Below are 13,161 nucleotides of genomic sequence, written 5' to 3'. Positions count from 1 at the left end.
CGAAAAAATGTTATGTTGCATGCAACTGTAACCAGTCCAATAATTCAGTTGGACGTAAATGCAAAGCTGAAATGTCAAATCCAACCAATCACTAAACAAAAGTTACGTACTGCATAATTATAGCGAATCCTCGGAGTAGTGCTCGCACGTCACAGAAAAGTTGCCGTGGTACACAATTTTATAGAGGCTGATATCGTCGTTAAAGTCATAATTGGAGTAGAATTTCTAATGAATTAAGGAATAAATATAATATTTACATGCAGAACACGATTATTACTTATACAAATATGAAGGTGCCAGTTACACATCTGGTAACAAGTACGACGTTAGACGAGTGGTAATAACAAAAAGCCAACAGATTCCAGAAGCAGTTATTTGGGCAGAAATAAATGAAGACTATGGGAAAAAACAAGTTGTGGGTTGTTGAGGCCATAGAAGAGTCTACACCAAACTATTTATAGGCAAAATGTTCATTTGGAGACCGTATAGCATTTCGTGAATTAATAGGATCAAGCGTGTTCAAAATATTTTTCTCAAAATTTGCTCTCCGCTCCTTAAAGTTTGTTGACCCAATACCATCGTATACATCTCGTTTATTGCTTTTACATCTTAAATTACTGGAAAATCGACGGTCCGTTCTCTGCCTTTCATTTGTTTTCAATGTAATTAATGGATGTATTGACTGTCCCTATTTATTAGGGAAAATTAACTTGAATACTCCTCAGCGTTGTCTCAGATCCATTTCACAATTTTATTAAAAAAAGGAAAATTAAATTTGCTGAATATGCTCCTCTCAAGCGTGCTATGCGTGAGTTTAACTCGATTTCCGATAATAAAAAAATCCTGGCTATGATAGGGTAGGTAGGTAGGTAGGAGTGAAGCCCTATCGGGCTCAATTAGCACTTGATGTGCCATTTTGATACACTATAGGGGTAAGATAAACGTGTTCCAGTAAAAGTACTTAATGAGTTCAAATCACCAATCAAACTTTCCAGAGAAGCTATATTAGGACAGTGCCAGTAGATTGAGGTCGTAATAAATTGCGAAATGGGCTTGAGAAAGAAAGTACTAAAGGTTAAATAACTCGTTTTCGGAAAAGCCGCTCTCCTGAACATTTACCATCGTCTACATTGTAATTCACTCTTGAGTTCGATCACTGGACTGTTAAATAAAAGTACCAATTTAATGGCTATACACTTATCTTTACTTCTAAATACAACTACTTCATGCTTTATTAATCATAATCTTAGCTTCCAACTTTTTATCAGGTACAAAACGGTTCTCAACACTTCATTTGAAAAGTGGTTATTAGCAAGTGGGGATAAACGAAAAAGACAAAGAAAAAACGGGTTTCAGAGTTAGAGATGGTATATGGTATTTTACCGTACTGTCTTGGAATATGAAATCCTCCCGCTACCTTTGAGAGATTTAACCAGATATTAAAAGAATAGTAGTCTTCATGAACCAACGGATAAGAACAGAATCTCTGTGTGGAAAGAGAACAGGAAGTGACTTTCCCAGATCAGAAGAATCGTTTAAGTACTGAGCCAATGTTAGCCTGCAGCCCAGTCGCAAAAGCATATTGGTCACAATGGAATAATTTAAAGTTAGTGTATGGATGCTTACATAGCGCATGGGAAAGCGAAAGTAAGAAATTCTGAAGTTCTCAATGATCTGCACAACGGTCCAAGTGGAGAACGGATGCGAATCACTAAAATCTTGGAGAAATTAAAAAGAATATTTTATTGAGTGGATCGGAGTGGATCGCCAAGAGCAGCTAAAGAGCCGAGGTCCAGGAGTCATGGTCAGATAAGCAGTACAATTCGGATGTTTTAACGAATTGGGGTAAATGTTCAGGAGAGCGGCTTTTCCGAAAACGAGCACCAATTTTCACTGGAAATGTCTTAAAATTCTTGTTTTTAATACCAATTTACAAGTATAAAAATGGCGCGATATCTATTTTTATATGTTTTTGTAATAAAAACAATAAAAAATATTATGATTTTGCACGATATTTACGCTATATATGGCATCACTGTTCGAAATTCAATTGGGCACTAGTGATACAAGCTGTGATCGGTTTCGAAATATCGATACTCTCGATATTCGAGACTAAACAAGAATTGATAAAAATGAGAGACACATCATAGAAAAATAATAATTGAAAAAAAAAAAATTAAAATATCGATATTCTCAATACTCGAGTCTGAACACATAGAGCGGGACAGACTGCAAGCGACATCAAATATTAAAATATACACGTTCTTATGGACACAGTTATTTGGACAGCTGCACGACTACACGACTGCAGGCCGTCAGTTGTCGCTCTCGCTAACTTCAAAATATTCTTATATTTGCCAACGACAGTAGAGAGGAGGGAGGCCACTAATATGTAGAATGTAAAATTATTCAAAGCTCTAACAAACCCTACGTTATTTTACAAATAAAAGCTTAAAATAGCTCTGTTATATCATTTGTAATAACATTTGATAATTTAAAACAAATAAATTTACCTATTTACTTATTTTTTGCATAAAAAATTTCATTGAAGTGAGAGGTATTAGTATGGCCACAACGAAATTGTCTACATGCAAAATGGACAGCTGTGTTGTTTTGTGTACATACCGGCCATTGTTATGTCGCTGCCTTCTTACAAATGTTCATATAGAAAAATTCACGACGCCATTTACAGTTCAGCTTCTCGTCATCAACTTTTTATGTGAACGTACTCATACAAAAGCATACATTGAACTTTTCTGTCAAAACCCTCTACCGTGGCCAAAACAAATGTCTGATGGAATGTGAATTGGTCATAAAAGTTTATTGGTTTGTATTAAAATTGTAGATGAAAAATTTGGATTTGAGCTGATAGTGAAGTGTTACAAATGACAGAATTAGTACGAGGAGAAGCTTCCGAATCCGATGAAGAAACTCATGTAAAAGATTTGTTTGCACATTTTAATTGAAATTATAATTTGTTAAATTTATCGTCAGATCAAAATATTCGCATCCGAAGTTCCTGGTGAAGCTACTGAGTCAGATGAAGGTAACACAATAAATACAAGATTTGACCAAAATCAAATATACATACATATTTTTCTGTAGATTTGTTCGAAAAAAAGGTACCAACATTGGGAAATGATAACGTTATAACAGAATCTCGCTACAAAAATAATTTGCTGCAACGAAAATTAAGTATTAATTCCAAAAACTAAACTTTACCCAATTTTCAACTTCCAACATTCTTTTTAGTCGATAATAACATTGCAATTTACAAGGGAATGTCTATGTTTGTAAAGAATTTTATAACAAATGCGTCTAAACATTTGCTAAATATTGATCAACATCTCATAAAATCACAGGTAAAAAAAAAATATATTTTTTTAAAATAAACTTTGGCATTAACATTTAAAATTAAAAAAAAAAAAATAAGCTACTTTAATTTTTATCTGGTGCGAAGTTTTTAGTCCAACCATAAAATATTTTTAATTAACTAACAAGAAAAGATAAATATGTTTATAATAATAACTAGATTCCGATATGTATGTATGTATATGAGAATAATGTAGTGATAGTGAGTACTTCTTTAATAGTTTTAACAAAGAGTTATTAAATTTAATGAAGCGTTGCAGCTTTTCTTTTTAATTTTATCCAAATGCTAGTTTTGGAATTGAATCTTTTGTGAGAAATATATTAAAACAAATTTTTTACGTGTTCGGTTTTTGACAAGATACTTGCAATCTTGTCTACAAGGGCAAATAAAAAATTGCATCTTTCTTAAATAGCTACATAAATGTGTGTTAGACACTATATTTCTTATGATATATAAAACATTTTTTTTTTTAATTTTAGGTAACTATGCAGTCAGTTTTATGCTCTTTGAAAAATTCTCAGGTCAGTATGAAGCAACTGCATGAAAAACATAAAGATATTTTTACAAGCAATTTTGTACCGGATATCAAACACTAAGCTTTCATAAATAAAAAAATATTAATCGATATTTTAAATATGGAATTTTATTTTTATTATTCTGTGTCCGAATCAAGTGCAAATATTTGTCCACTCGTTGAAGGTTCCACTGGCACATATGTTGATTGAAAACAACGAGAAAATATAGATCGCAAATTAGTTCTCCCTTCGCGCTTTGGTGATTCAGGAATGCAATCGTCGTTATCTCCGTTATGTACAACTTTGCTGACAACGGGATCAACATTCTTATCAAACATGTGCATTCGGTTTATTTCTCCAGATAATGTTGGCGTTAAAAGACTAATCTCATCGAAGCTAGATGTCGAGACAGATGTATTAAGATTACGAGGGACAGCAACAGACGACGGGTAATTCCGTGCACTACTATTGTTTACAAATCCAAATAATGATGAACTATTGCTGAGGGTCGTATCCTCAGCAATGCACTTCTGGTCCATAACTCTTCTAATGTTTTTAGATTGATGAGGTACCTTCGATGTTTTTAACTTCCGCTTTTGGCTTGCTTTTGAAGTTGTGCATTCTTGGACTTCACTTTCTTGACAATTGTCATAAAAACTTACCTCTTCTGGTGATAAGGTAGACATGATAAGTATGCAACTAATTTCATCTCTATGGGATATACCCACAAAAACTGGACTAAAAAATGTAATTATTAGTACGCACTTTGGTATTAATAGTCCAATGAAATAACATACCTTCCGGCTCCATCGAATTGCAAACACAAGCTTTCATTTAAGGCCTCAGCAAACATAAGAAACGCTCTTAACTCTTTTAAACAAAATGTTATACACGTTTCTTTTTCAATTTTGTACTTTTCGAACTCATCGGCGCTATATATACATTGAAAATATATAGTAATATTATTTATGGAGACAGTAAATATTATATAATTACTTCAATTGCAATTGAGACCTCATAAATTTTTCATTAACTCTCGATCCTTCAACATAGTTCTTAACATTTACTTTCTTCTCTTGTGCTTCCAAAGTAATTTCTTCTTCCGCTGGATTAAAGTTATTGGATATTTCAGTGAATATTTTATGTGAACCACAAATACTACAATAAAAAATAATTTTATTACTTTTTAATTTTTACTTTAACTTACGTGTTGCAGTTGTTTTCTGGTGCCATTTCTGCGGTAATATTTTCTTCGTCATCAACTGAAATAAACGTATTCTTCAAAGTTTCATGTTGGCATTTTAATTGTATCTGAAACTTTGTTCTGTCGTTTAAGAGAGCCATATCACACCGTTCAACCTACATTTTAAAGAATATATGTATGTATATTCTATAATATGATAAATTAGATATAAAATTAACACTTTATGAATATGTGTATATTAACTCATTCATACAAATAATTCAACATACAACCTTTGATTTTGCCTGATTCACTGTTCATGAAGATTTATTGATTTGTGAATACGCTTTCTAATCCCCAATTTTTTCGCACTGAAACTACAATTGAATATATACATATGTATGTATCTTTTTCAATCAAAATTTGGTACTCGCGAGATAACATAATATTAAAATATCCGCTTTATTAAATTTATAAACTTTATAACAAAATATAATTTTTTACAATTCTTGCCTGTCTGTTCCTGTTCGATCTATTAAAAAATTTTAATTATTAAAATTGTAGGGTTGGAATAATTATGAATTAATTGAAAACAATTGGGTAATGACAAAATGTATGCACATTAGATTAAATTATTTTTTATTATTCCTACAATACATATTTTGATTTTATGTAATTTTCGTCCCTAAAATTTAACAACAGAGAATGACACCTACATTTATCCCTTGCATATCTTTGTTCTGAATACTGTAGCATGTTAAACTCCTACTTTTCCAGAATAAACCTTGTCTATTCATAAACAAACATATGTATGTCCAGATTGTAATGAGTCCCCGCATGACACTAGCTACCTGTTATTGTTGTTGTTTTTGTAGTGACAGAATTCTGTGGAGTTGACAGTCTTTGTCCAGATAAAAATCCGGGTCCGTTCCGGTTACGTGGACCCAACTGTCGTGAGAACGGGCCACCCCTTTGCATACTCTGCTAACCCTACACATCTGACACCCTTCGGGCCGACGAAACAGTACGTTTCCTGGACCTACCGTTGGATGACATCAATGACAACTTATCTAATCATTACCATCTTAACGGGGATTATGTAACCGTTACAACAACAACCACATCAGCTATATTTATGCTTATGTAAAAAGAATGTTTCTCACATCTTTCCTTTAAAATTAGTTCTAATATATATGTATGTATACCTGTTTTGTATTTCTAAACACGGTGAGACAAGCCCTCATATCAAGTTTACAAAAACTTTCTTCATTTTGGTCGACCTCGTAACAATCGAAGAAGCTTCTGCTAAAACGATATGTTCCAACAGCAGATTTAGTTGGATTCAGAGTGCGAAGCTGCATTCCACCAATATTAGCTTCAATGAATAAGTCGCCTCCGAACTTTGAAAGTGATTGCACTGCTTTAGCAAAAACTAGAGAAAATACACATGGTTAGATGAAGTACATCCAAAGTTAAGTTAAAACCTTTTGTATTTCCGCCATCTAAGGTACTTTTCATTTGTAAACACAATTGTCAACACTTTTTGCTCTAATAAGGTTCTTGTAAATATAATTGCCCAAAACTTCACAACTAATCGATAGTTCTAGCTCTATCAATTATTTGTTTTTCCGATTGTATATAATGTAATGAAAGCGACACACCTCGCAAGCCTAACAATGAGGAAATACAAAATTAACAGCCCTATTCTCGTGGCCTCACAAAAATCACCACCTTCGCTATTGCAGGGTCTTTATGATATTTGAGGTTTTTCGTATGCTGAGGTGATTTCAAAAGCTCGCAAATTGCTCACAATTACCTTGTTGGATTGATTGAAAATTACCTAACAAATTTGTGATGGTAATTGCAAACCTCACAATGCGAAATCGGGCACGATTCCGATTACTTCGGCGGAGGGGTAAAAAAACCGAATTTCCGTATAAATGGGGTATGTGCGGATAGGGGAGGTTCTCCAGAGAAGAAATATCCAAAAATAGTATAAAAATAACCTTTGTTTTTTAAAATATTCACGATTAAAAGTTCAAAAATTTGCACTAATAACACATGGTATTTCTCTATGTTTCACTAAATTTTTTCACGTTTTTCACTCTGTATATTTAAATATACACCCTAAACATTGAAATAAGTTCACATTTCACTTTAATTTTGCTATATTTTACCTAAATTTATTAATTTAAAAATCACTTAGCACACTCATCGTTGAAAAGGTTAGATTGCTTACATTTATGAGGAAAACGAGCCTTGCCACATCTTAAACAGCAAATATGTAGGATTTTTAACAATTTTTCTTTGTTTGGTTTATCGCGTGATTCTTTTTTCTATATTAATATTAAAAAATACTTTCTACATATGTATATGTGTAATATGTGATTTATGTGACTGAAGTACTTTCGCGAAGTACTCCTTTCTGCGTTGGCGGCCTTCGGCCGCGCTTTATATATAATATAATATTACTTATTTGTTTATTAAATTAAATAAAGAACATATCCATATGAATGGATAGAGGAATTTTTGGGAAAAAAGGAATTTCAGCGAATTTCCTTATTATCGTAATTTTTAGCACACATATGATGTTCACTATGAGTGTAAAATGTAATTTTTAAAATAAAGATTTCTTCGGTAAAAAAACTGATAAAAGTGTAGAATGTGGATTTATTTAAAAGTTTATAGATTAATTTAAGTTTTATTTTCAACAAATATTAAAAAAATTAATATACAGAAACGTTATAGTGAAGTGTTAGTAAGTGAAAAGTGCATAATAGTTATTCACATTACACAAATTATCAACGTAAAAGTTGTAAATTTTTCAACTTTAAATGCAAATATCTTTAAAACTATAAGCGACAACTAAATATATATATTTTCGTGATCTGGAGAACGTCACCTTTCCAGTGATATCCATATTATTCCCGAAATCCGGGGATGCTATTCTAAATTTTAAATACAAAACATATGAAGAACTACCCTAATTGTCATTTATTAAAATTATATGAAGTTTCTTTATTGTGGCAAGGCTTTTTAATGCCACATCAGTTTTTAACTTCTCGTGAATATATTGTACCCGGCTTTACGATTGGGGTTTAGATTTAATTAAATATAGAACTACTTTCAAGAAATACTTCGTTTTATTGTACTATCTTGTAGTTTTGTAAACGCAAGCTTTGGTTTTCAACTTATTATGAAGTGTAGCAGGTCTTAAGAACAAAGAGAAAATGTTAAAAGAAGTTGTGTACCGGACACTGATCTTTGTATATATAATTTTTACGACAGTTACAGGGAATATCGCGTCTGACCTTCCAAGTTCTCCTTCCCAAAGTTATTCGGTTACCACGCTAATTAATGCAAAATGGCAACAAACACCTTTGTATTTGGAAATTGCAGAGTATTTAGCAGATGAAAATCCGGCTTTATTTTGGGATTATGTGAATGAAATTGTGACACAACAGAAACCAATTAAAGAATATGGTAAAATATTAGTTACAATTTATTATGCATTTAATTTTGTTTTTTATCTCTATAATTTTAGCTTCTGAGTCGAACCAATATTTGGCAGCGATTAATATTGCACGTAACAGACTTAATGTACTTCAGTTACCATTGCTTAAACTCGTAGTGTCGTTGCACAGTTTGACTCCTCGAATACAAACGCATTTACAAATATCGAATGATATTTATTCAAAATCTAAGTGTAATCAAGATACCTTCGTTCAAATTGATACTGAAGTAATATGTAATATTGATGAGTTAAGAGAAAAACTCAACTCTCAGAAAGAGGATTTGGAAGAGCTTGTTTCATACAGTTTTGACCATGTTTATCCAGGGTCAGAAAATAATTCACGAACAGTTATTCTGCATGGAGATTTTGCATCTAACAGTTTCTCTGCTTATCACAAAATATTGTCAAAAGAAGCCCGTTCTGGAAATATACGTTACATTGTTCGACATTATCTAGTAAATAATACTAATAATAATCCTGTACGACTTTCTGGCTATGGTGTGGAGCTTCATCTTAAGTCTACTGAATACAAGAGTCAGGATGATGCGCCTAAGACACACGATGACACATTCAAGAATGGTACCGATGACGAAACTGAAATAAAAGGTTTCGACTTCAAAGTACTAAAGAATAGGTTTCCAACTTTATCCGCCTCTTTAGACCAATTCCGTTATAATCTTTTAAAAGGAAATGAAGAAATCACCCAACTGAAAGCATGGGAATTTCAAGATTTGGGATTGCAAGCAACACGGGCAATTACTGAAGTGCAAGGCGATGAGTCGTTGCAGGTACTGCAATTTATAGCTCACAATTTTCCAATGCAAGCACATACACTACTTCATCATAAAATATCAGATGCCTTGCGAACTGAAATTAAACACAATATTGAAGTGTTTGGACGTAGTTTAAACATAATTCCCCCAGATGGAGCACTATTCATCAATGGTTTATTTTTTGATGCTGATACAATGGATCTTGGCGCTATTGTTGAAACAGTGCGAGCCGAAGTACATGTGCTCGAGAGTTTACATAAGAACAATATACGAGGCCCTCTGGCAGCTGCTCTTCTCGCTTTAGATCTTTCTGGAGCATCTAGCAAAGAATTCGCTATCGATATCAGAGACACAGCAGTAATGTGGATAAATGACATAGAGACTGACGCACAGTATCGTCGTTGGCCATCAAGCGTAATGGATTTATTGAGACCAGCCTTTCCAGGAATGTTAAGAAACATACGTAAAAATATTTTCAACTTAGTTTTGGTAGTTGATCCATTAAATCCTGCTAGTAGAAATCTGATAAAATTAGCAGAGAGTTTTGTCATTCATCAAGCGCCAGTAAGACTTGGTCTAGTATTCGATATCCGTAGTGCTGAAAAAAATACTGCTAAAGATTATAATTCAATTATATGTGCATACAATTATGTAACTCAAAATAAGGATGGTCGGGCAGCTTTAAGTTTTTTAACAGATGTCTTTGCAGCTGCGGATGCCACAGAAAAGGTGCGACATACACATATTCGTAGTCAATTTAAAAAAACGTTTAGTAGTTTATCTGGAGGCAAAATTGATGATATTTTGGGCGAAGACTCAGACTACGATTATGGAAAACAATTGTCGCAAGAATTTATTGAACGTTTAGGATTTGCCAATTCTCCTCAGGCGTTATTGAATGGCGTACCAATGCAACAAAATTTATTAACTTCTGATAGTGAATTTGAAGAGGCGATTTTTTCGGAAATCATCCAACAGACCAGCACTTTTCAGAAAGCGGTTTATAAAGGAGATCTAACAGACACTGACTCAGTTATAGATTATCTAATGAATCAAGATCATGTTATGCCACGATTAAATCAACGTATTCTCAATACAGATACGTCTAAATTCCTTGATTTTTCGGGAATCGAATATAAGGACTTAACGAATATTCAAGATTTAGCTCAGCTTTCAAATCGCGATATGACGGCTACTTTATTGTCCAATATAAAATATTTCGGAGCTAAACATGCTACTGAACGCATAGGTAATTACGAATTAAACTTCTTAACCATTTGGATTATTGCTGATATCGAACAGCCGGAAGGACGCGAACTGTTAGCGAATGCACTTAATTATCTTAAGTCTGGAAGTAGTGTACGAATCGGCTTTTTGCCCAATGTTGAAGGTTCATCTATATCAAATAAAAATAATTTAAATCGCTTAGCATGGGCTGCTACACAAACACTTCCCCCCGTCGAAGCTACGGACTTAGTTTTGAAATGGCTCAACAATCCCAACTCGATAAGTGAAATTCCAAATGCTGTCAACGAAATACTTTCATCAACTGAGTTGCATATGAAAATGTTGCGAGTTTATGTGCAACGCATTTTCGGATTGCCAAAGTCTCTCCGTTTAGTAGTTGGAAATGGAAAGATCTTCGGACCGTTATCAAAAGGTGAAAAGTTTAATGTCGAAGACTTTGGGCTGATTGATAGATTTAATGCTTTTCAATATGCCGATAAAATTCGAAAAATACTAAAACAAAGTGTCGAAAATGAGGCAGATACTACTGATGATACTGTAATTAACAGTGATACTGTGCTCAAGTTATATGCCAGCCTTGTGCCCAGACAATCAAAGACTCGTTTTAAGATACCTGATGATATTAAGAAACTTAATTCAGTGGTCTCCTTAGCACCTAAACAGCCACTGATGCCACATTTTGATATTTCTGCTGTTGTTGATCCTGCTTCGAGAAGTGCACAGAAACTCGCTCCAATTCTTATTTTATTGCGAAATATTCTCAACTGTGAAATGAACATATATTTAACACCTGTCGGACAACACAGTGATATGCCTGTAAAGAACTTTTATCGGTATGTTGTGGAACCGGAGGTACAATTTCAAACCAACGGCAAGTTAGCAGAAGGTCCTATATCAAAGTTCACAGGTTTACCTGTTAACTCGTTACTTACTCAAAATTTACAGGTGCCGGAAAATTGGCTTGTAGAGGCTGTGCATTCTGTATATGACTTAGATAATATTAAGTTAAGCGAAATTGGTGGGCCTGTCCATAGCGAATATGAATTGGAGTATTTGTTATTAGAAGGTCATTGTTTCGATTCGAATTCTGGTGCGCCTCCTCGTGGTCTCCAAGTCACGTTGGGAACACACAAATCTCCTGCTATTGTTGATACCATTGTAATGGCTAACCTTGGCTATTTCCAGCTTAAAGCTAATCCTGGTGTTTGGGAACTGCGCCTACGCGAAGGAAAATCTGCTGATATTTATGATATTGGCCATGCAGAAGGTCCCAATACAATACATCAAAATCAATTAACAAAAGTCGTGATTAATTCTCTGCGATCTCATGTGATAAAACTTAGAGTTGCGAAAAAACCGGGTAAACAGAATGCAGATTTGCTGGGTGACGACGAAGATGATTCAAAATCAGGTATTTGGAATTCTATTGCTAGTTCGTTTGGAGGCGGATCTTCACCCACCGCATCGGGTAAACATGGTGCAGAGGACTCCGAAACAATAAACATTTTTTCCGTTGCTTCCGGTCATTTATATGAACGTCTGTTGCGCATTATGATGCTATCTGTGTTAAAGCATACGAAATCACCTGTTAAGTTCTGGTTCCTGAAAAATTACTTATCTCCACAATTTACAGACTTCCTTCCTCATATGGCAAGAGAATATGGTTTTCAATACGAACTTGTTCAATATAAGTGGCCACGGTGGCTTCATCAACAAACAGAAAAACAACGCACGATTTGGGGATATAAAATACTTTTCCTGGATGTTCTATTCCCCCTTAATGTTCGCAAGATAATTTTCGTGGATGCAGATGCCATTGTACGTACAGATATTAAAGAACTTTATGATATGGATTTAGGAGGAGCACCATACGCCTACACACCCTTCTGTGATTCTCGAAAGGAAATGGAAGGTTTCCGTTTTTGGAAGCAAGGCTATTGGCGTAGTCATCTTATGGGCAGACGATACCATATCTCGGCTTTGTATGTAGTTGACCTTAAACGATTCCGCAAAATTGCAGCCGGTGATCGATTACGTGGTCAATATCAGGCTTTGAGCCAGGATCCAAATAGTCTTGCAAACTTAGATCAGGACTTACCAAATAACATGATACATCAGGTCGCCATCAAATCATTGCCTGATGAATGGTTATGGTGTCAAACATGGTGCAGCGACAGCTCTTTTAAGAAAGCAAAAGTGATTGATTTATGTAATAATCCAATGACCAAAGAAGCTAAACTGACAGCAGCTCAACGTATAGTACCCGAATGGAAGGATTATGATGTTGAAATTAAAAATTTAATGATGAAAATCGAGGATCATGAAAATAATGATCATTACGCCCAGGCTAGCGCAACCAACGGAAGCCCGCAATCAAGTAATGAAAATAATGATGACAAAAACCTGAAACACGAAGAACTGTAATTTTCATTCCCGCTCTGTCCTGTGATTGTAGTGGTCATAAATATTAACATATTTTGATCATAAATGTTCCGTATAAGTTTTTTATATACCTTTATTTCGTTTAGAGTAATTAAATATAAATAATATAAAAA

The 13,161-nt window shown here is 34.0% G+C and overlaps 3 protein-coding genes across 3 annotated transcripts; 2 read left to right on the top strand and 1 right to left on the bottom strand.

The window, feature by feature from the left end:
• Positions 1-2,714: 2,714 nt before the first annotated feature.
• On the top strand, positions 2,715-4,007 carry LOC120776825 (biogenesis of lysosome-related organelles complex 1 subunit 3). Its single transcript, XM_040107845.1, has 5 exons — positions 2,715-2,936; positions 2,995-3,046; positions 3,106-3,195; positions 3,253-3,362; positions 3,853-4,007. Exons 1-5 carry the CDS (start codon positions 2,886-2,888, stop codon positions 3,967-3,969), a joined length of 420 nt encoding a protein of 139 aa, XP_039963779.1. The 5' UTR covers positions 2,715-2,885; the 3' UTR covers positions 3,970-4,007.
• LOC120776823 (cell cycle checkpoint control protein RAD9A) lies at positions 3,995-6,718 on the bottom strand. The gene is made up of 6 exons (XM_040107843.1): positions 6,556-6,718; positions 6,277-6,503; positions 5,096-5,247; positions 4,885-5,046; positions 4,686-4,820; positions 3,995-4,626 (listed from the first exon to the last, which is right to left on the bottom strand). The coding sequence occupies exons 1-6, from the start codon at positions 6,587-6,589 to the stop codon at positions 4,026-4,028; spliced, it is 1,311 nt and encodes a 436-aa protein (XP_039963777.1). The 5' UTR covers positions 6,590-6,718; the 3' UTR covers positions 3,995-4,025.
• A 1,407-nt stretch (positions 6,719-8,125) lies between these two features.
• Positions 8,126-13,115, top strand: LOC120776820 (UDP-glucose:glycoprotein glucosyltransferase). The gene is made up of 2 exons (XM_040107838.1): positions 8,126-8,554; positions 8,616-13,115. The coding sequence occupies exons 1-2, from the start codon at positions 8,302-8,304 to the stop codon at positions 13,028-13,030; spliced, it is 4,668 nt and encodes a 1,555-aa protein (XP_039963772.1). The 5' UTR covers positions 8,126-8,301; the 3' UTR covers positions 13,031-13,115.
• The last annotated feature ends 46 nt before the right edge of the window (positions 13,116-13,161 follow it).

Source organism: Bactrocera tryoni, chromosome 5 (genome assembly GCF_016617805.1).
Source record: "Bactrocera tryoni isolate S06 chromosome 5, CSIRO_BtryS06_freeze2, whole genome shotgun sequence".
Lineage (NCBI taxonomy): Eukaryota > Metazoa > Arthropoda > Insecta > Diptera > Tephritidae > Bactrocera > Bactrocera tryoni.
The sequence above is the reverse complement of the archived record's forward strand: the minus strand, read 5'-3'. Positions and strand labels throughout refer to the sequence as shown.

Coding starts and splice junctions, on each gene's coding strand:
- LOC120776825 (XM_040107845.1), top strand. CDS start 2,886: ATGACAGAATTAGTACGAGGAGAAGCTTCCGAATCCGATGAAGAAACT. Junction 3,047..3,105: donor AGCTACTGAGTCAGATGAAG/GTAACACAATAA, acceptor ATTTTTCTGTAG/ATTTGTTCGAAAAAAAGGTA. Junction 3,196..3,252: donor TTTGCTGCAACGAAAATTAA/GTATTAATTCCA, acceptor CATTCTTTTTAG/TCGATAATAACATTGCAATT.
- LOC120776823 (XM_040107843.1), bottom strand. CDS start 6,589: ATGAAAAGTACCTTAGATGGCGGAAATACAAAAG. Junction 6,504..6,555: donor AGATGGCGGAAATACAAAAG/GTTTTAACTTAA, acceptor TATTTTCTCTAG/TTTTTGCTAAAGCAGTGCAA. Junction 4,821..4,884: donor AGGTCTCAATTGCAATTGAA/GTAATTATATAA, acceptor ATGTATATATAG/CGCCGATGAGTTCGAAAAGT.
- LOC120776820 (XM_040107838.1), top strand. CDS start 8,302: ATGTTAAAAGAAGTTGTGTACCGGACACTGATCTTTGTATATATAATT. Junction 8,555..8,615: donor GAAACCAATTAAAGAATATG/GTAAAATATTAG, acceptor CTATAATTTTAG/CTTCTGAGTCGAACCAATAT.